Raw genomic sequence first — 21,749 nt, 5'->3', positions numbered from 1 at the left:
GGATCCGCTTGAGGCTGGCTCCGGAAGTACTGGAAACCACATACACACCAATTCAAAGAGACGATCTTTACAGCAGAAATAAACATGTTTACAGCCTGGTTCAAAAGACCAGTGTAGTCTGGATAGATCATTTCTCAATCAGCACACACTGTACGGGGGGTGAATTTTTTTCTAACACGGCAATTTCTAAGATATTGAGATTACGAGTCTTCCAATGAGAGGCACAGCTGACTTGATTGACAGACGGGAACACTGTAGCTGTTGGCTAGGAGGCTCAAAGCCCGCCTCTTTACCTCACATTCGCTCGACAGCAGCAATATGGTTGCCGCCGCCGATTGGCCTCAAAACAGTGCTTCAGAAACACATGGGTGACGTCACGGATACTCCGTCCATTATTTATACAGTCTATGGTCGCAACGGATCAGATACGCAAGACTTTTATCCGGATGCCGGAGCACAACGCATCAATCTCAACAGAGCAGATGGAGCGGGACAGGAAGTCAGGTTTCACCAAAACAAAATGAAAACATCTGGTTAATTTTCAGAATAAAACACTCTGTGTTATCACCAGATCGTATTTCACTTAACTACAACAACAAACCAAAGTCATGATGAGCGGAGCCAGGCCTGGAGTCAACAGGTCAGAGGTTTTCAGAGGACCAGAAAGACAACATGGATGAGGAGAGGAGGAGGAGAATCCTTGATTCACTGATACCACGGGAAAACCTCGGTCACATGACTCCAGCTGTCCGGCGGTCCTGCTCCGTGCTGCGTTCTAAAAACGCAACCGGTGTGTGTTGACGGATGAGAGAGTACGGAGCCGGACCGCAGCGGATCAGAGACGGACCGGACACGGATCTGGTGGAAGTCCTGTGTAATCTTAGTTTAACTGTTGATGGCTTTAACTTCATCTGACTGCAACAAAGTGGTGCAAAAGTAGGGGCATTATAACCACAGCAACATCCAACAGGTTAAATTATGGATATGTTTTTAAAAGGATTGCACATGTAAAAAAATATTCTTTTTTTTTGGCAGACTTTTGTCATTTTTGGTCTTAAACCAGATCGTATTTTTATTATTGTTATATTTATTGTTTAAAGTTATATTTTTGGGCATTTTTACCTTTATTAAAAAGGGCAGCTGAAGATAGACAGGACAGGAACATTTGAAAGTATATTATCCTGTAGTTATTGCTGTTCATGTTGGAGATACACACCACACTGAGGCTCTGTGTCGGGATCTCAATCAGACGATCAGAACACTTCCCCTGTCAGAAAATAGAGCCTGAATCTAAAGCTCCTCTCAGTTTCACATACACTCAGTACAGAGCGCTGCAGTATTCTGTGTTATACTCACTGTCAGTGTAGATCTGCTGTAGCAGGAAGCTTTGAACTGGAGACAGACTCCCTGCCTTCATCTCCAGTCTGAAGTGAGCTCTGAGGTTCAGGTACGGCTTTCTAACCTGCTGCACCAGAGCGCTGTGAAACGCCGACAAAGAGATGAGAAAGACAAAACTACAAAATGAGACACAAGAGCAGCTACAAAGGATAAAGAGAGACCTTAACTAATTTGAAATGATGACAGAGACATGCAGAAGGATGACACAACTACCACAACTACCGAGACCTCGAAGCGGGGTCCAGAGTACATTTTTGGCAGCCTGGATGTCAGCCTTGTAGAGCTGAGTAATCGCAGAAGATACTTTGGAATTTTTCTCCTCTCAAAAAGCACAAAGCATCCTAATTAGCAGACAAAGAAGAAGACTCAGCTGCGGTTAGTGTCTGATACATCCACTCCAGCTCTTTGTTGCTGGAGCTGCTCAAACTCTGGAGCACCAGCCTTCGACAACTCGAGCACACAAATAAACAATGTTGATGGAACTCAGAAGGTGTGTTTGAGTAGGCTCAGTTATAAAAGTTAGGGTCATCTACATGGAAGTCATTTATTATGACCATGGCGAATAGGTTATTGGGGTGTGGAGGAAGATGATTAAAAAGAGAGATAAAAGGAAAAGATGGCAAACACAACGACATAACGAGTCACAAAATACAAGAACAAAGTCAGATTTGATTCAAAGAAGATCCCTGAGGGCTGCTTTGAAGTGCCAAACAAATACAAGGATACAAAACAAACTACTCAATCAGTGAAATGACTACAAAGAGACAGATGTCTTCTTCAAAAGACACAATGTAAAAACAAAAGAACTTAAAAAATACAAAACTACAAAGAGGCAAACTGAATTCAAAGAGACCCTTCTACAACAAAGCACACACAAAAAGGAGATATGACTACAAAGGAAAAAGATGGTGTTAAGACACAAAACACGTCAACAAAAGGCACAAAACCCAGAGACAAGAGATAAAACTACAAGACACAGAACAAAGTCAAAATATTCACTGACTGGCTCCAGTATAGGTCTTAAACCTCGCCTCCTCCATGTTAACAGATGGGACATGAGCCTTCTCGAACACAGTTCCTGTCTTTATGGTTAGTTAATAACAGAGGATTGAAGACCAAGAGTTCATTTTTCTGACTTTAGTATTAGATAGTTATTAGATGCTATAAAAAGTGGTACAATTCCACGATTGACACTCCTTTTGACAAATAGCAGAGCAGAGTAGGGGAGGAACAACAAGAGAAGACTTTAGACTTTAGACTTTATTGTCCCCTTGAGGAAATTCTTTTTCACAGCACCTTCTGCGTTTCCACAGACATAGACATTCATGGAACATACTGTACACTGCACGTAGGGCTGGGCGATATAGCATTTTATTGATAGATCGATATCTTTAAGACATATCTCGATACACGATAAATATATATATTTATATATATCGATATTTTTAGGCCATATCTTGATACACGATAAATATAGAGAGATATTTTTAGGCCATATCTCGATACACAATTATGTCTCCATATTTTTAAGCCATATCTCGATACACAATATATATATATATATATATATATATCGATATTTTTAAGCCAGGGATAAGGCTATTGCCTCATCCCACTACCTGACGGGAGTGGGATGAGGTAGGTGTTGTTCAGTGGGTGTATGATGTCCTGGTCTATAAAGGTTGCGATGCGTATGATGGCCCTGTTGTTTAAGTCTGTGAGGTTTGGTGTGGGGAGATCGATTATTTTAGAGGCTGTGGTGATTATGCGTGTGAGTTTGGCCAGTTTGCGCATGACTGACAAGAAGAAGACATGACAAACTCTAACACAATAGTTGATGAACTTTCCATGACCTTGAGTGTTTGTGGCATCCGTAGGTTAAACATATTCGGTTTGCTGAAGCGGGTTGGACGTTAATAATGCGGTTTCGAGATACTGCACAGGTTCTGATTCCCAATGCACAACATACCAGCACAAACAACACTCTCTGCTGAACTCTTTTTAATTGAATCTTCTGTTTTTTCTTGAAGTCAGTCTCTTAAATAGCACAAAACATGAAGATGTTTATCACCACTTCCTTGAGCCCAATGTGACATCTTTAAATATCAATACATATTCAGTTTACAAGGTCTTAAAACAAAGAAAAACAATACATTAGAAGAGAGAAGATGTGACATTTTGGCTTTTAGGATAATTTAATCTTGTTAGCTCAGTGAAAAGCGCTTTCATTAATGTGACTCAAAAGTCACATTTAGCTGGCGGCACATTTCTAAGTGGTGTTGTTGAATTGGGAGTACATTTCACAGCTTTGGGCACCTGTGACACACTTTATTTAACCCAATTCTCCTGCGTGAGAGGGAAGACGCACTGAACTGTTGCATATTTTGGGTGTTGGTCAGCCGCGTTTATCTCTCAGTATTTAAAGCTCTGTTTGCAGGCAGGATCGTTTTAATGTGGATTAGAGAGCGATCAGCTTCATGTCAGCCAGCGAGCCGGATAGAGACACACAGCAATACTCCGACCGGTTGTCATGTGGGTGTTCTTCATTTCAAGACCAAATGTAGGTTAACCTCATTCATTCTCTTGCATGATGGTAATGACGTGGTTTCATGAATATGTGATTCGGGCATTCTTCTTGTCTCATGTGTACTTCGGGTGTCAGTCCATCGATCTGAGTCCTGCAGAAAGAAAAGACTGATAAAAGGGTCAAGGTTAAGAAAAGACTCTCTGTTTGCTGATTTGTTAATTTTGCTTAAAAGAAAACCTCTTCCTGTGATAGTGAGGGCTCGTGGAGGGACATATTCACAGATTGTGACAGGCTGTGTTGAGAACACACAGGATAATTTCATTGTGGAGCAGATTATAATTTCGGAGGTCAGTGGCAGCAAACTAATCTGGATGTATGTTTGAGCCAAAATGGGCTCTTTAGTTTTGCAGTTGTTTCATTGTTAAATAAACTTCAGGTTACACAGCTCTGTGTTTAATTTGTATGCAGGTCCAACATGACCGGAGCAGCGTGTGTAGGTGGAGGCAAGAAAGTTTTTGACTATTCTGGTGTGTTGGAATGAAACAAGCTTTGGTTTGAGTTTCTGTAGCTTTGTTAGAGATGTTTTATTTAACAGAGTATTTGAATCCATTGTACCATGAAACTTACATATAATCCTCCTAATATCCATACTACAATTATTCGTTCAACGTTGTATTTCTCACCAGAACATGCATCTTAAATCAGTTTCACATTTCACCCTTCAGGGGCTTATTTAACACTATATTGTTTTTTGAAAACTGGTCTCTGAGACACACACTACCAGTCACAAGTTTGGACACACCTGCTCATTCAATGGTTTGTATTTATTTTAAAGGTGACATATCATGCAAAATGGACTTTTTAATGGTTCTCTACCTGAAATATGTGTCCCTGGCATGTCTACAAACCCCCCGAGAATGAAAAAAATCCATTCTGCCCCTGTTCTGATTTCTCCACCTTTCTGTAAATGTGTGTGAAACGAGCCGTTTCAGACTTCAGTGTTTTTCATACGTCACAACAATATCCGGTCTGTAATGGAGTCAGAGCTCGGAGCTTGTTCAGCCCATAGACCGTATAAAATAATACTGAATCCCTCCTCCGTTTTTCATTACCTGCACACATGTGTGCTAACAAGGAGCTTAGGAGGGAGGCATGCTAGTTGTAGGCTGTCTTAATAAACACAAAGGTCGGTTTTACTCCCCACGTCTGCAGATTTGAAGATCTAGTGGATGATTTTTATTTGTCATGGATAAGTGCTAGCGCTAGACACACGTCGACATACTGACAAATAAAACAAGAAACACAAAATCTGTGACCAATCCTTCAGAAAGGTCCTGCTACAGGCGCCTCTCCGTCAGGATCAGATTCTGGATCAGATTCAGAGGGTTGAAGTAACCCGGGTCTGTGAGCAGCCGTGTATATTCAGCCAACATGTAAACATTAGATCAACGTGCTGGACAGCCGAGGCACATCCACTTCCTGAGGGGGCGTGGTCAGAGAGAAAACAGAGTGTTCTGAGGAGGGCTGAAGAAGAGGGTTTTTCAGGCAGACCAAAATCTGATTTCAAAGTGTTTTTTTGAGCATAAACTTTAAAGACATGTTTTGGGGACCTCTTAGACCAATATATATTGATGAAAAAAGCGTGATATGTCACCTTTAATTATTTTCAACATTGTAGATTAATACTGAAGACATCAAAACTATGAAATAATCTGGTTTTACCATAATCTGGATTACAACAGTAGTCAAATAGGACTATCCATTGTGTACTAACCCAACCTCTGAACAACACAACTGATGGTCTCAAACACATTAAGAAGGCAAGTCATTCTACAAATGAACTCTTGACAAGGCTCATGTTCATTAGAAACCATTCCAGGAGACCACTTCATGAAGCAGACCGAGAGAATACCAAGAGTGTGCAAAGCTGTCCTGAAGGAAAAAGGGGGCTACTTTACAGAATCTAAAATATAAAACAGATTCTGATTTGTTTAACACTTTTTGGTTCATTCAATAATTCCATATATGTTCTTTCATAGTTTTGATGTCTTCAGTATTAATCTACAGTGTTTACAATCATTACAATAAATACAAACCCTTCAATGAGAAGGTGTTTCCAAACTTTTGACTGGTAGTGTATTTATATTAATATAACATTTAAAACAGAAGTATTCTTCATCTCTGAAAAGATCATTTTAATTTTTGTTAAAATGTTAAATCTTTTGTTATATTGATAGAAAATTAAGGACCATTACTTAGCATTGTGTCTGCATCTAACACCAAACACACAGCAGTGGTTTTAGGCATGAATTATAACACAGAGAGAGAGAGAGAGATGATCCATCTGGTTTGGTGTCGTAATTATTGATTTTGACATATTTCATAACCTAAGCTAAAAACTCTTCACAGGGACTTAAAAGCACTACATCCAGTAATCCCTCTGTGTCTCCTTTACAAGGTAAAGTTAAGTCACTAATATCATGATGTTCAGTTCTGATTAACTGTTAGAGATGTATTCATTTAGCACAACTGTATTAGTGTGGTTTTATACCAGGACCGTATTTTGTTAAGAGGCGGTTCTTTTATTTTGTTAACCTTATTAGCATAGAACAGGTAGAATAATGGACTCGCAATATGGTGCAATCCAAACTGAGAGATAGAAACACAGATACATTTTTACCTCTCTGACTGCAGACCCAAACTTTATAAAAGTAGGTCTGAGCGATATGAACTCAAAATAAAATCATTTTTTATGCTGCATATGTTAGTGTTTTCTGGTTTGCTGTGGTCTTGAACAACTCTCAGTGCCTCAAACATCTCCCACTCGCCTGCATGCCTCTGACTGTGATGCATAAATAACTTAGTTGTGCTGCTGCTGCTTCTTTATTTTTTGTCACAGAAGTCGGGCAAAACTTTGCAGCGGACAGTGTTTGCTCGAGGTCTAATGCTGCAAAACACGACCACGTCTGTTCGACTGAGGGGCCTGTTTTGAAAACAAACTCACTGTTATGTAACGGGGCAGTGTATAGTGAGCAGGCGGATGGGCAAATTAGAATCTGGGAGGGTCTTGAGGAATTAGATTAAAATGAACATTTCCACTGACGGTAAAGTTAGACGAGGTGAACAAGACTTCTGCAAGAAAGCTACGTTGACTTCTGTCCTCAGACTGCTCCCCTACTTAGTGGACACCCTGCAGAAACTCGTGTCGACACATCTTTAAGAATAAATGAGGCAAATGTCACAACTGTTTGTTGCTACTATCACTACCCCTCATGGTACTTTGGAGCCATCCGCAGCTTGCTTTAGAGATGCTCTTCCCAGGACAGTATCCAATGATATTCTCCATGATGTCACTGAAGAACACCAACTAAGATTTCTGCCAGTGTCAACAGGAAGAGGTGAAAAGTGCCCGACTTCTTTACGCAGATTGATTTATTTAATATGACGTGTGTGATCAGGTTGTCCCTAGCATCGCCATTGCTACTGAGAATTAACTGCTTTTGTTTTGGGTTGTGACCATCGGCTGTATAAATAATGGACGTAGTATCCGTGACGTCACCGCTCTGTTTCTGAAGCACTCTTTAGAGGCCAATCGGCGGCGGCAGCCATATTGCTGCTGTCAAGCAATTGTGAGGTAAAGAGGCGGGCTTTGAGCCTCCTCACCAACAGCTACAGTGTTCCCGCCTGTCAATCAAGTCAGCTGTGCCTCTCATAATGGAATGGTTATGAAATAATTCAATACAGTGTGTGCTGATCGAGAAATGAGCTACCCAGACTACACTGGTCTTTTGTACCAGGCTGTAAACATGTTTATTTCTGCTGTAAAGATCGGCTTCTTTGAATTGGTGTGTATGTGGTTTCCTGTACTTCCGGAGCCAGCCTCAAGCGGATCCTCGATGAACTGCAGTTTTTAGCAGTTCCACATTGGCCTCATATTTTCAGACCAGAGTTTGCCGCTTGGTTGTGACCAATCAGAATCAAGTATTTCACGCGGCGGTGTAATAATAAATAATGTCACTCAAAAGGGAGTGCTGTTGTAATGATTATCCGTACGGCTTGGCTTGGTGCCCTTGCTATTGTTGTTGACAATAGCAGCTGCTATCAGAAGCCACGCCCCTTCTTGATTCTGATTGGTCAGTGATTAAAAAAGTGATACTGACGACACTGAACTGCTTTTAGGTTGAATAGAAATTAGATGCTTCCAGTACAGAAACGGAATCAGTGGACACAGGCCCTGATATAGACATTCATATTCATACAGTTATGTTCACCTCCCTTAAAATAAAAACTGAATTTGTAGCAAGTAATAGAAGGATGGAGGTTCAGTTTCTCAAATGACATGACAGTTCCAGTTAGATAAGGCTGGTAACAATGCCAGAAACCAGCAGCTAGTCTGGAAGTGACAGCAGAGTAGTGGAGCGTCAGGATTGCTCACACATAAAATGGATTATTTTCATCTTTAATGACTCCTCAGCCCCCAGGCTGCTTTTCTGACACGTTGAGCCTGACAGAATGGCCTGCAAATGGGAGATACAACTTTTTATGCTCGACTGAATTTTTGCCTATGATTTTTTCTTTTTGTGCCTGTGGGCGACCGTGCAACATAACAGCCATTGTATTTTATCAAAAGGGCATATTTTATAGCTGTAACATATTGTCAGCGTGAGGATGCTTTTGCTGTAGATGTGAAGAGAGATGCATAAAAATCATACTTGTGTTTCCACGTGATGCCAACACAGCAAGGCTCATTATTAACTTACAGAGTAGCATGTGGAAACAGGGTTAGAAACATTCACATCAAAGGAAGCACATTGATGAAAACTTCTCTGGAGTTGGCCGTGATTTAAATGTGTGTCTGAGGTTGCAGAGTTTGTCTTATTGCCAGCTGCTTTGGCAGAGATCCAGACCGTAGTTGGAGGTCCTATTCAGCCCGTGAGCATCTGAAAAGAAACTTTTGAAGTAATCCTCCCATTCTGATCTGTAGAAAACAATGCTAGCTCTGCTGAGGCTCTGTTCCCGCCTGCTCTGGATTGTGTCTCATTGTTCTGACTTCACTTTCATGCTGCCTTCTTTCTTCCAGCCTGTTTGGGAAGCCCTTTGATGGAGGGAAAAGGATGGACCATGGTGTCCCACAGCAGCAGCAACAGCATCCGATGGAGCAGCAGCACCAGCCGTACCACCCGCAGCATCCCGCCATGATGCGGCTGTACGAGGTGCAGAAGGAGGTGGCGTCTCTAGGGCCTCAGGTGTGCACCTTCAGCGGCATGCAGAACGACCGAGACTACAAGCGATTGGAGCGTGAGCTGACGCGGTTGCTGCTGGAGGTGGACCAGGTGGACACTGAGGGAAAACCAGAGCTGCAAGGGGCGAGAAAGAGGGCGGCGCAGGAGGTGGAGGGCTTACTGCGCTACCTGGAGGAGAACGCCACACATCCATCACGCGTGGCCATCGAGGATCTTAGCAACAAGGCGCGGCAGCTGGTGGATGAACGCGTGGTGGAGCCTCAACGTTCAGGTGGGGTCACTGAGATAAATGATGAGCTGGTGGACGCCCTGCAGGAGATCGTGCTGAGGCTAACCCAGGTGAAGACTGAAGGGAGGGTGCCTCTACGCAAGGCACGCTACCGGGCGCTGACACGACTCTGCGCGGTGCAGGACGTCCTGGAAGGTCGCACGCAGCAGCAGACCCTCTCTCTGCCTCTGTCAGGGGAGACCCATGAGGCTGTGAACCGCATCAACCAGGTGATGGTGAAGGTGAGCGTGGCACGCAGTCAGCTGGTGGCTCTGCTCATGGGGCTGAGCGGGAGGGACAGCTGCGCCCACCTGTCCCGGATCCTGACGGAGATGCAGGTGGAGCTGGACGCTCTGGATGTTTCCGGGAACGCGGCGATTAGAAACTACAGGAAACAGGTGGTGGAGGAGATAAACGGGCTGCTGAAACATCTGGACCTGGAGGGGGAGGGCGAGGACACACGCAGGTATGCAGAGGAGGTGGTTGAGTAGAGTGGAGGCGTATCTATTGATTAATGTCATTATCAGTTCATCTTCAGGTCGCCTTTCTTTACAGATCAGCTCTGTGAAAACTGATGAATCCAAGGTCTTCTGTTCGGTCGGGCCAATATTTCCCAAACAAAGCTTTTCAGTTTACTGTCAGGGAAGACCAAACATCAACACTTGACGTTGCTGAAAAACCCTTTATAACCATGAATAAAGCAAGATTTCAATTCATCTTGTGTTAACTGATTGTTAACACAAAATCCCGGCAGTACGCTTTCTGCTTTTCATTAGCAGCTCGGGTGATAAACCGGAGGAGAGAGCTGTGTATTGTTGTTGAATTTTAATTTTGAAATTTGAATTGTATTTCACCGTCAGGACTGAATTAGACTCCACTCACCCGAGAGAGAAACAACTGCAATAAAACGCCTACCCCGCACTTCATTATGTACGAGCAGACGCCAGCATTGATTCAAGGGCCACTCCATTCACATGTTGTTATTTGTGCTGCCCTGTTTGGAGGCTTCAGTTACAGCTAACAAGAAGACGACTTTCATATTTTAAAAACATAGAAATATGGAGAACTCTGCATTTTAATATTCATACGCTTCAAAGTGTCAGAACAGACGGAATAACAGATCATCAGAACATCGTACAGTGGAATTTAGAATAAATTACATATTTGATTTTCTTTAAAATATGATTTCATTAACCAGGGAAACCTCATTGAGATGAATTATCTTTTACAAGAGGTTTCTGCCTGTTAAAGGAAGTTTGTCCTTGCCACTGTAACTTGCTAAATGCTGCAAAGTGCTCTGCTCATGGTGGATTAAGATGAGATCAGACTGAGTCCTGTCTGTAAGATGGGACTGGATCTGATCCTGTCTTTGTTAATAATATAACACAGAGTACGGTCTAGACCTGCTCTGTTTGGAAAGAGTCTTCAGATAACGTTTGTTGTGATTTTGCACTTTATAAATAAAGATTGATTGATTTAAAGATTGAGTGACCTGGTGTCCAAGATCAGCAGCAGAGCGTTCCAACAGAGTTACAGAAAGACAACACATCATTTGAAGGCATGACGACATATCCTGGATCACATGACAGGAAGTCATCAGTCAAAGCATCCACAAGCTGATGCATCCTCCTCCAATGTCGAAACATTTCGATTGAAGTCTTTGGAGGAAGATACATCAGCTTGTAGATGCTTTGAATTATGACTTCCTGTCGTGTGATCCAGGATATGTTGTCATGTTTTTAACCCTCCTGTTACTGTCAAATTTACTAACATCTTTTATCCTTGGGGTCCCCAGAGATTTAAACCTCCAGAAACTGATTGTTACCCAGGTTTATGTGTCAGGTACTTTATGTTTCTTTGTTGTCTACCTAAATAGCCTTTAGATAAAATACATTTTAAGCATAACAGAATTTAAAGCATTCAGAAGGACTTTATTATAAAAACAGAACATCAAACTGCTGCCAGTTTGTCATGCTCTTGTCGGCCCTGCCTTGTTTCTATGTTATCAAAACGACACAGGACTCATCATTGAATGTCTTTAGAGACATGGTGGCTGGAAATATTAGATCTCAGTCTGAAGGTTGGCGGTTCGATCCAAGGTCCTGCAGTCACATGCTGAAGTGTCCTTGGTTATAGTGACCTCAACATCATCCAAAACAACCAAAACAAATGTGGGTAAATTAAAGAGGTTTCTTATGTTATATACAGCTAAAACAGCCTGGGGTCAAACTGACCCCAAGGAACACTGATGCGTAATTTTTCTTTTACAGGAAATTGGAACTTAAACATTTTAATTTTATATTTTCCCAGTTGTCCCCATTAAATTAGAAAAAGTCATGAAATATGAAGCCAAAGTAATGATGTTAGTCATTCATTTAGAGACGTTAAACATTGAATGGGGTCCAATTGATCCCAAGGATAACAGGAGGGTTAAATGATGTGTTGTCTTTCTGTTACTTTGTTGGAACATGCTGCTGCTGATGAGTTTAGCCAGATCTTCCTAGATGAAGATTATTTTATACGACAGGCAAAACTCACAAAGGCTCCTGACTCGTAAGCGTATAATGACATCAACACCACACATTTTTTTGTTTGCTTTTTTTTGCTTTTTCACCATTTTATTTGCTTATATTATATACATTTGATATAATTAACCATTACATGCTGTACAGGTCTTTGTAGTTCAAGAGGACACTATGTTAGTCTGATTACTAAATGAGGCTGAAGACCACAGGTTTGAAAAGAATCAAATATATTTGAGTTTTGGATTTCATAGAAGCTTGACAAAACTTCTACTTCCTCTCCATCTCTTTTTAAAATATTTATTTTATTTTCATTTATTGCACTTCATGTAAAATGTCTTTAATCACTGAGAAATGACCTGTATAAGTCTTACCAATGATTATTATTAGCCTGCTTCTCGTCTCTGCAGCAAGAAGCACAATTATCTCTGGCAACACTGTCAGGTGTCCAGTTGCATTGTGGGTAATGTTCCTACCTTGAATGTGGACCAAATCATGTGGAATAGAAGTAATATTAATAATTAATAATTGTTTAAGATGATATGGTATTCACACGATAATGTATAATAAATATAATGAGTAATGATTTCAGCCATTTCATCGAGACGTATGAGCATCTTATCTGCAGAGTTATATTACAGCTTATGAAGATGCTCCACTCAGGCGGTGGTGTTTCTTACAAGGCAAGTTTAGTTATTTAGCACTCTGCAACAAAAAGGAAATTCAAAGACGTTAAAACATCACAGAGGAGGACATTTAAAAATCATTTAAGTTAAAGTTGTTGAGTTTTCAAAGCAGTGATCGCTGTGTTTGTTTCTTCAGGTACGACTTGGCTCAGAACAACTCCATCCGTGAGATCGAGGCGGTGCGAGCTCACGTCTCCCACCTGCGAGAGGGCGTCCTGCGGCACTCCATGATGGGCGACCTGAACTTCAGACCCAAAGCCGAGCTGCAGAGCCTCCTCATCCACCTGGACGCGGTGGACACGGCCAAGAACCCGTGCATCAGAGAGGCTCGCCGCCGCGCCGTGGTCGAGGTCCAAGCCATCATCACCTTCCTGGACCTACGCGAGGCTCTCCTCTGCCGCCAACCCGGCCCCAGCGAGCACCCGTCGCACCGCACCGTATGGCTGGTCCTGGGCAGCCTGTCGGACCTCCAGGCGCAGGTGCTCGGCTTCGACGGGAAGCGGGCCGATAAGAGCTACATGATGCTGGAGGAGCTGCTGACCAAACAGCTGCTGGCGCTAGACGCTGTGGACCCGCAGGGCGACGACAGCACGAAGATGGCGAGGAAGCAGGCGGTGAAGTTTGCGCAGAACATTCTGAACTACCTGGACATGAAGACGGACGAGTGGGAGTATTGATCCACGAGGAGGGGGAAGCCTTGTTGCTGGGCGGGGACACCTGATGAAACATCGCTGCTGGAATGAAAGGATGAAAATGTGTGTAAATAAAAAAGAATAAAAACTGGAATGTTGTCGTTCCAAAGGCTGTAAATATCGACTCAAATCCCCAGAATGCACCGCAGCAGCGCTTTTCTTTCGTCTCTTTGTGGTAGTTGTGGCTGACCCTGCAACACTGAACTCTTTTTGTGGAACACTCTTTTTATTTCTTTGGGTGCTCTTTTGAAGATTTTCTTTGAAACTCCTGTGCGTGTGTGTCTGTGTGTGTGTGTGTGTGTGTGTGTGTGTGTGTGTGTCTGTGTGTGTGTGTGGGTGTGGGTGTGGGTGTGTGTGTGAGAGATGTCGTCAGTTGTCGTCATGTTTGGTTGTTGAAGCCTGCTGCTGCCAAAGCACTAAATAATGCCTGTTATCGTAGTTGTTTCCTCCAGACTGCACTTGATATTGACTAATTCCCTGAATGTGATGGATTGCTTCACAGTTCCTTCCCTGTCTGGTCTGATTTAACCAGTTGATGGTGGAGACAGCAGATGTGTGTGTTTATCACGGTGACCTGATTAGGGAGAGTCCAGTGCTACCATGAGACCAGACCTCAAACCAAAACACAAAAATATCAAATTTTTTTGAGTATTTTTACTCATTTTGTATTGAAATTAAACTCATTCTGATTCAGTTTGATCACTTAAACTAAATTCAGATTGGACATTAATTCAATCTGCAGTGAAAGTTGCTTTAAACAATGAGACTTTTAGGGGCATTTATAAAGCAGCATCAAACGGTGAGCCAGAGTTGTTTCCACAAACCTCACGCTGCTGTTGACGATGTGCAATCTGTGTTTAAACAGAGATGTAATTAGAGACAGATCAGTGGGAGTTTGCAGTACCGGTGTAAGGTCACCCTCCACCCTGTGTGACCCTGTTTATCCCCTCAGCGTTTGGTCAGTGTTTCTGGTAGCGCTCCAGTTCACAGGACTGTGACAAACTCCCCAAAACCCTGCAAACTGCAGCTGTCGCAGGCAGCCGGTCCAATAACAGACACAGACGCATCGATAAAGTGAACAGGAAACCGAAAATCTGTGCAGGAATATAATCTTGTCAGCTGTGAACAGGATGTTTGAGAGAAAGCAGGATGTTTGAGAGATAAAAGTACCTTCCCCTCTTTGCTGCTTGTGTAGCTGTTAGTCTGTAATGTGCTTCAAATGTTTGTTGTGACGTGTGTGATCGCGTAAGGCTATAAATGGATCAGGTTTGAATTCAGAGCTAGAGAAGAGGAGGCAAATTTTCTTTTCTATTTCTTTTTTTTTTTTTGCTGTTGCTGCTGCTTTTTGTTTCTACCCACTGCTTTCTCCTGAGTGTGACTGTGAGAGGTCCCTGGAGAGAGAGGAAGAGGAAGGGAGGCGGCGATATCCTCTGGATTGACACATCAAGGCTGGAGATAACAGGGCCAACAGTTGAGTCCTGCGCAGCGGAGGGTATTGACGGTGATCAAGGCCGACTGAGCCTTCTAGAAACTTCTCGAAGCTGCCGCTGCTCGAGACAGTGGGAGGGAGGGAGGGGAAAGACTGTGAGAGAAGTCCAAATCTCTGTGCCTTTATTTTCACCCTTCCCTTTGAGCTGGTTCGTGTCGTGCAGCGACTAAAGCAACGCAGCTGCTCAATCTGATATGTATCCATGCTAAAGCACTGAATGTGTTTATGGAGAGCACCTTGGCCGCTATCGCCACGAAACATTTGCACTACTCGTCAGAAATTTTCAATTCAGTATTTGTCCCCCGATGAAGACCGAAGGTGATGGCATTGTGGTCTGGTCAATAATTTGCAGCATCACAGAAGGATAACAATCCATGCTGCAGGCAATAAAAATGAGTCACAATGTGCTTTCACACTGCAAACAGCCTCCATGACAGGGTGCTTCTGCAAAAAGCAATTTGGCAGCTGAAGCCCAAAATTTATGGGACAAAACTGAATAATTAGCAGATTAAATTGCATCACAGCGATGACCTGCAAAATAAATACATTCTTTTTGAAGAGATGGAAACTGAGATTATATTCTCTGCAGAAGACTTTGAGCACTTGACCTTAGAGACAGCAGCTAACAAATTTAAATGAAAGGCGTCTCATTTCGGAGCTTTCATTCATATCTTAGAGTCTCTATCGGCAGATAGACTTTTCCCAAAATGTATTGAAATTCAATTTTTTGACGAAGAATTAACTTTGCTGACTAGAATCTTTCAGTGTGAAAGGCTCACAGAATGTAATGGATCTATAGCAAATGACAGAGCAGTTTAGCCTCTTTCAGCTTATTGTTGTTGTTTTTAACAAAACTAAATTCCTTTGAGCCGCTCTAAACGCTCTAAACGCTCTACAGTGTCATTGTAGCCTAAAAGCTTTGACAAGCCCTCTATTCTTTTTTTTAAGTTTTTTTTTGCCTTTATTGATAAGCAGGAAATGTGGGGAGTAGAGAGTGGAGGAAGACATGCAGCAGATGGTCACAGCCGGGAATCAAACCGGCGACATCTGCGACGAGGACTGTAGCCTCTGTATGTGGGGAGCTTAGACCGTTAGGCCACCAGCGCCTATAAGTCCTCTCTTCTTTTCCTTCTTTAAAGCAAGAAACCACAGCCAGTGAGCTGTTGGTGAACATTGTAGAGCATTTAGCAGCTACCAAACCACGATTTCTCCCAGGAGCTGGTGGAGACCAAAAAAGGAGCAAAAAGAGACATTAATTCATCAGATGGGCACAAACATGGCTCCAAATGAAAACCTCTATTATTATCTAAGTGGTTCCCAAACTTAATCTTCTACTTACATCACATCGCCACATAAATACATCTCCACATACACTAAAACACACGGTCAAACACTGTCTGCAAATAGATGTATCTGTTGAATTATTGGGAATGCTGTCTGCAATAAAAACAGAACTGCAACTTCCAAATTTCTAATGTCCATCCATCAAAATCCCTGATTGGTTGCAACCCAAAGTTTGGGAAGCACTGTATTACTTCACTGGCTTGCCATATTGACTCTTAAAGGTTACAATGTGTCTGTGTTGTGTTTGCTGCCCTGAAGTGACCAAAATATCCGTTACTAGAGATTTAAAGAAATAAAAGTGTCAGCAATTCTAGAAATGATTTTAAAACTCTTTGGGCAACTTGAAAGAGAGGACGCCCAAACCTTCTCAGCTGCAACAATTACAAGTCTCACCTCTGGGTTGACAGACTGATTGTCCTCAACTGTGCATATTAAAAGTACTTTAAAAGATTGGAAATGTAAGCATGGGAATTACATTTTGCTGAAAAGAATTGTGTCATGAGAGAAATTCAATGTTAGATTGTTTTGTCAAGAAGTCCTGGAAAAAAAAGAGGGAAGCCTTGGATCTCATCTGATTTTGTTTGACAGCTGATGACATCAAAAACTTTGCTCTTTTGACTTTATCAGCTTATTTTCCTCTTTGCAGTGTGAACACAACATTTAAGGGTTCAAATGTCCCGAAAGTTTCAGAGCTGTAACCAATCATTCCAGCTTTGTTACTCATCCCAGCCTCTTTGACACTCGTCGTGTGTCGATGCTTTTTGGATGCACAAAACACAATCCAGTGAACTCCCACAGACCCTTTTTTTCGTGTGCATTAAGCTGCTGCTGCTGGAGGCTTCTTTCTCCAGCTGGTAGCCTGCAGCGCGGCCTCCTGGGTATGGAGCTGACTCATGTGGGAGGAGATTAAATTAAACAGTGTTCATTAAACATTGTCAGCCTGCCTGGCTGCTGTTGCAACAGATGCTTTCTCACAGTGAACCTTATGCTCTCTCAGACCAAACCAACCCGGACACACCTTAAGTTCACATGCTCTTTTTTGTATGCAGTATTATATATAAATATTGTACATTTGATCTTGCAGTTCTCTGCATTTCTGTACATTGCTTGCTTTTTAAACTTTCATCTGAATAATTTATCAAAGTTTTACACTATATAAAGAAATGTTGCTTAGATCCTTTTCTCTATCATTGTTTGAAGTGTCTCGAAACCATTGGATCATTTTTATTCTGTATTATCTGCGCCTTCATGAGTGGGCCTTCTGGCAACCCTACACATTTTTACTCTGTGGTTCAAACTTTAAAGGAGGTAGGCAGTGAGGTAAATGTTTCTAAATGTTTTCCTGAAGTGGAGGTTGTTTGATGTAGTCTATGCCAGCAAGGCCAAGCGTGTAACCCGCCCAAAAGTCCAAACTTTTACGCGTGCACATCCTTTTCTGTGCTGTGTACATACGGACCCACGTACAGAGTAGACTCGCAAACCAATTTCTCTCAAAAGAGCTTGAATTGACGGCAGTGTTTAAATGCATTTTGTGGCTGTATGTGATTCAGAGAAAGAAACACTGATTTTCTAGTTCCAGAATAGTGATTACTTATTTTTATGACAACGAGTAGTCCTTGCATGAGTGTGAATGTTTGTCAGTGACTGATTTAAAGGACTAGCGACATTTAAAGGATAAGGCAACACGTGTTATCTTTCTAACTTCTGTCTCTATCTCAAGAAGACCCAAACCATAAATCTTTCCCTTAACAGAACGCTAACTTTTCACATCAGGTAAAAAAAAAAGCCTGGTCATTATCTTAACTGTAACCTTTTTAGGAAACGTTGGCGCGTTTGAAGAGGATTATTTCCATCTGCAGATTAATCTAAAGAGGAACATGTCATCTGGTGACAGTGAATATGTTAACATGCACAAAACACTCTTTTTCTGACAGTAATCTGATTACATGGCAGACAAAAACATGGAAGTGAAAACAATTGAAGGTCTAATTCCTGAATATTTTCATGTGCTGTTAATATGACTCCAAATATATTAATTCAGCTACCTTTTACTAACTATTTTGTCCCTTTCTTTAAACACCATGTCAGTCAGGATCACCCGGGTCAAAGAGAATTTTCATATGCATGCAGGAAGTTATATTTGTCTATATATGGCTCTGTTCTGAGAGCTCCCCACCCTTCCACATGTGTACGTGGAATGCAAAAGCCTGAGGCGGGGAAAGCACACCTTGCCTCGCTTTCATGTGCATACATGAGAAGCCAAGGCAGGGAGAGCAGCAGCAAAGACCCCCAGCTACAGAACAGAGTGAGCACCTGTGACAATATATATGAAAGTGGTAAAATCAGATACAGCATAAAAAGGAGGAGCTGGGGTGGAGGGGGGGTGCACACACCTGTCTGAGCTGTCAGCTGACAGGGGCTGAGTCGACTTTGGGTGAGCCTGAGCTAACGTGATGCTCGATTAGAGAAAATAAAAAGTGAAATATGGCATGGATAGGGTTTAAAATGTAAGATTAGATTAATAGATGCTTTAATAAGGATGCAAATTTTAAGTTAGAGTAAAAGTGCTTTACTGAATTAATAAGGTTCACCTGCTCCTCCTGCCTGCACTCACATTCTCCTCCACCAAGACGCCCTGTATCCCTGAACACACAGCTAAAACACTAAAAGCAGCTCCAGGTCGTCTAGAATATCTGAACTTGGTGGCACTGGAGTCCATTAGTGGAGCGTTTCAAAGATTCAGATCCAGTGGGTATTGAAAGGCAGCTGTTTGATGTCCATCAGCCCTTTGGAGGACGATGCATTTACACTGAACAACAAATGGAAAGTGTCCTGCAGATTCAGACGTTTGACGTTTTTATTTTCCTTTCCTTTGTATGAATGTAGCTGTTGAGGAATGTTTTTTTTCTTTGTATTTTATGGTACCAAAGTTTATTTCAATATGGAAGGATTATAATTCATTTGGGGATTTGAGATGGCGACAGAAAGGTTGTGGAGATGATGTCTTTACAGTCCCTTGGGGAGAGTATGACGTTCATGGTTGTTAAAGGAAGGTGAAATGTTCCACAAATCTCCAAAACATGGCTGAAAGAAAATGTTTTTAAAGAAAGAAGAACTGAACACCAGCTGAAAACCTTTTTACAAACCACAACCAAAGTGATCCTGGGTGTGATTTTAACTTGAAGCTGTTAACACCTCTCCTGTTGATGTTAAGTTACAGGTTAAAGATCGGCGGCCACTTGCACCAGCTGAAGGTTGAGTCTCAAGCCAGTGCTAAAATGACCAATTCTGAAATGTGAACCACTGTCAAAGTGATGAGTTGTCATTATTTATTGTATAAACCTAAATACCTGTGGATGCTTCAAATAATCAGAGCAACAAAACGTGACGTAATCCTGAGCTGGTTTAAGAAGTTCCAAAACCCAAACCCCAGGCTTCTGGTAGAACATGATACTCAGGCTTTTAACGTTACAGTATGATCCAGTTTGTTGTTTAATTGAAGCGGTAGCAAACCCAGAATATTCCAATGTCAGCGTCGGCCATCTTGGTTGTTTACATTTGTAGCCAGTCACATTAGCAAGACAGTTCTTACCCAGTATTGGTTGGTTCTTGTTATTTTCTTCTTGTGTACTCTAAACTTAGGGCATCATGCAAGACCATTTTTGGATGTTCTAAGTCAGGTATAATGTACAGTAAACAGGTGGTTATGCAAATTAGAATCCTAACAAGGTGAGCAGGACCCCAACGCAAGGAGTCACCCTGTCAGCTCCTCCTTCTCTGAGCGTTGTAGTTGACACAACTTTCAAAATAAATGAGGCAAACGTCACAACTTTGAACAGTGTTGCTGTTCTCACTAACCGTTAAGTTGCATTGTAGCAATCTGCAACTTAAGGCTCATTTGTGCTTTCTTTATGTATGAGAAAAGTCCCACACGTCTTTTATGTTGGGTGTGTAGATGATGCATCCACAAACTTGCCTCACTTCTCCTTCGAACCGACATTCAGTACCCGTCCAAACTCCGCCCAGCTGTCCTGACGTAGTTGTCGGTCAGTGACTAGGTGAGTTAGCATTTTGCGGATGTCTATAGTTTTTAACCAACTAGCACACTCTTTCCTCAAAACATTCCTCCATTTCCAAAGTTATTGTTCTTCGTTGTGTTTTTCCGGTCTAGCTTGAACAGTTGGCTACACTGCTTGACATTGCCTCCGCTATTTCCAGTGGTCATGCAACCCTTGATCCGTATCCGCAAGCTTCCAGAAAATGTGCAGAAATACGGACAAAATGAACCCAGAGTCTGGCAGAAGGCTCCGTCCATATATGCGTATTGCACATCGGGTATAAATGAGCATGTAAAGATGCTCTCAAAGCGTTGGTGCTGTTGCCTGGATTGCAGGACAGGACCTTATAAGAATTGGTAGGGGCCCAGTAGCTCCTCAGGCTGATGTCACATCTGTGAACTCTAACTGTCATTATTTCCCAACAAGGATGAGGTTTTTGCCACAGTGTCAACAGGCAGAGGTTAAAAAATGACTACTCCTCTCCTGGATTGATTTGATATGACGTGTGATCAGGCCGTCCCTGGCGTCACTTTTGTAAATTGCTATTGAGAACTAATTAATGATGTTATGACGTTTCAATCAATCAGGATAACGTATTTAAAACAGCGTGTTAACTTTTCCTCTTCAGGATTTTTTAAATGTCTGCAGAGGTTTTAAGCTTCACTTAATCTATAGCTCTCTGCAGGATTAACCTTTTTAAATGTTTTTCTATGTGTCACACAGTCCTGTCAAATTATATAACAAGTCTTTAAAGTAAAAAACCCATTTTACAAATTCAGACTCATCCAGGTTTGGACTAAATCTCAGCTGGTGCAAATCCTGCTGAAGTCAGAAAACCTTCTATTCAATGCAGGATGAACTTGAAGTGATGAAATGAGGTGATTTATGAAGTGGAGGGAAGGATGCTAGAAAGCAAAACTGAAGGAGAGGCTGCAAATTTGACAGGAGAGAGAAATTCACCGAGCCTGGAGATGTTCCTTATTGAGCTTGAGTTCTTTTTTTGTTGTGCACTTTTTATGTTCTTTAGTCTCTGTTTGTTCTCACTGTTTTGCCTTTCTTTCTGCGAATGGCAGGAATGTGTTCTGTAACGGTCAAAGGTTCTGCATTGCTGTTATTTTCCAGATCCGTTTTCTTAAGTCGCCTTTAACTGCATTGATTGTGACAGACTCTCTGCTGTTTCTCCTCTGAGACGCGCTTGTACAAAAAGCACACAAAGACTGGAAAAAATAATCTGTGTGAATGCTCCATGGATGGTTGTGTTTTGAATTTGTATTCCCACTGCAAAATAAAGACAGTGCGTCTTGAACACTGAATGTTAATGTCTTTTTTTGTTATTCCTGAGTCTTGCGTTTCTCTGGGGAATGTGTGAGGACCTGATAGGTTCCGTTAAAGGTGATCACAAAGTGGGGGAACTTTTAAAATGCTTTCTCGGGTTATTTTAAGAGAATGTACACAGAATCGTCGGGGGACACTGGATAAAAGACATTTCATGGACCACAAACTCGCTCTGCTGTAAGAGGGG

At 42.0% G+C, this 21,749-nt stretch overlaps 1 protein-coding gene across 3 annotated transcripts in view; it reads left to right on the top strand.

The window, feature by feature from the left end:
- bag5 (BCL2 associated athanogene 5) overlaps nucleotides 1-21,540 on the top strand; it is a 28,220-nt gene extending 6,680 nt beyond the window's left edge. For all 3 annotated transcript variants that reach the window (XM_034674919.1, XM_034674918.1, XM_034674917.1), the window contains exons 2-3: nucleotides 9,006-9,902; nucleotides 12,781-21,540. In XM_034674919.1, coding sequence (XP_034530810.1) covers nucleotides 9,040-9,902; nucleotides 12,781-13,321 — 1,404 coding nt within the window. In that variant the 5' untranslated portion in view covers nucleotides 9,006-9,039 and the 3' untranslated portion in view covers nucleotides 13,322-21,540. The remainder of the gene's footprint in view (nucleotides 1-9,005; nucleotides 9,903-12,780) is intronic.
- The last annotated feature ends 209 nt before the right edge of the window (nucleotides 21,541-21,749 follow it).

The sequence above is a fragment of the Notolabrus celidotus genome, chromosome 22, assembly GCF_009762535.1.
Source record: "Notolabrus celidotus isolate fNotCel1 chromosome 22, fNotCel1.pri, whole genome shotgun sequence".
In the NCBI taxonomy this organism is placed as follows: Eukaryota; Metazoa; Chordata; class Actinopteri; order Labriformes; family Labridae; genus Notolabrus; species Notolabrus celidotus.
This window is presented reverse-complemented; position numbering and strand designations above follow the sequence as displayed.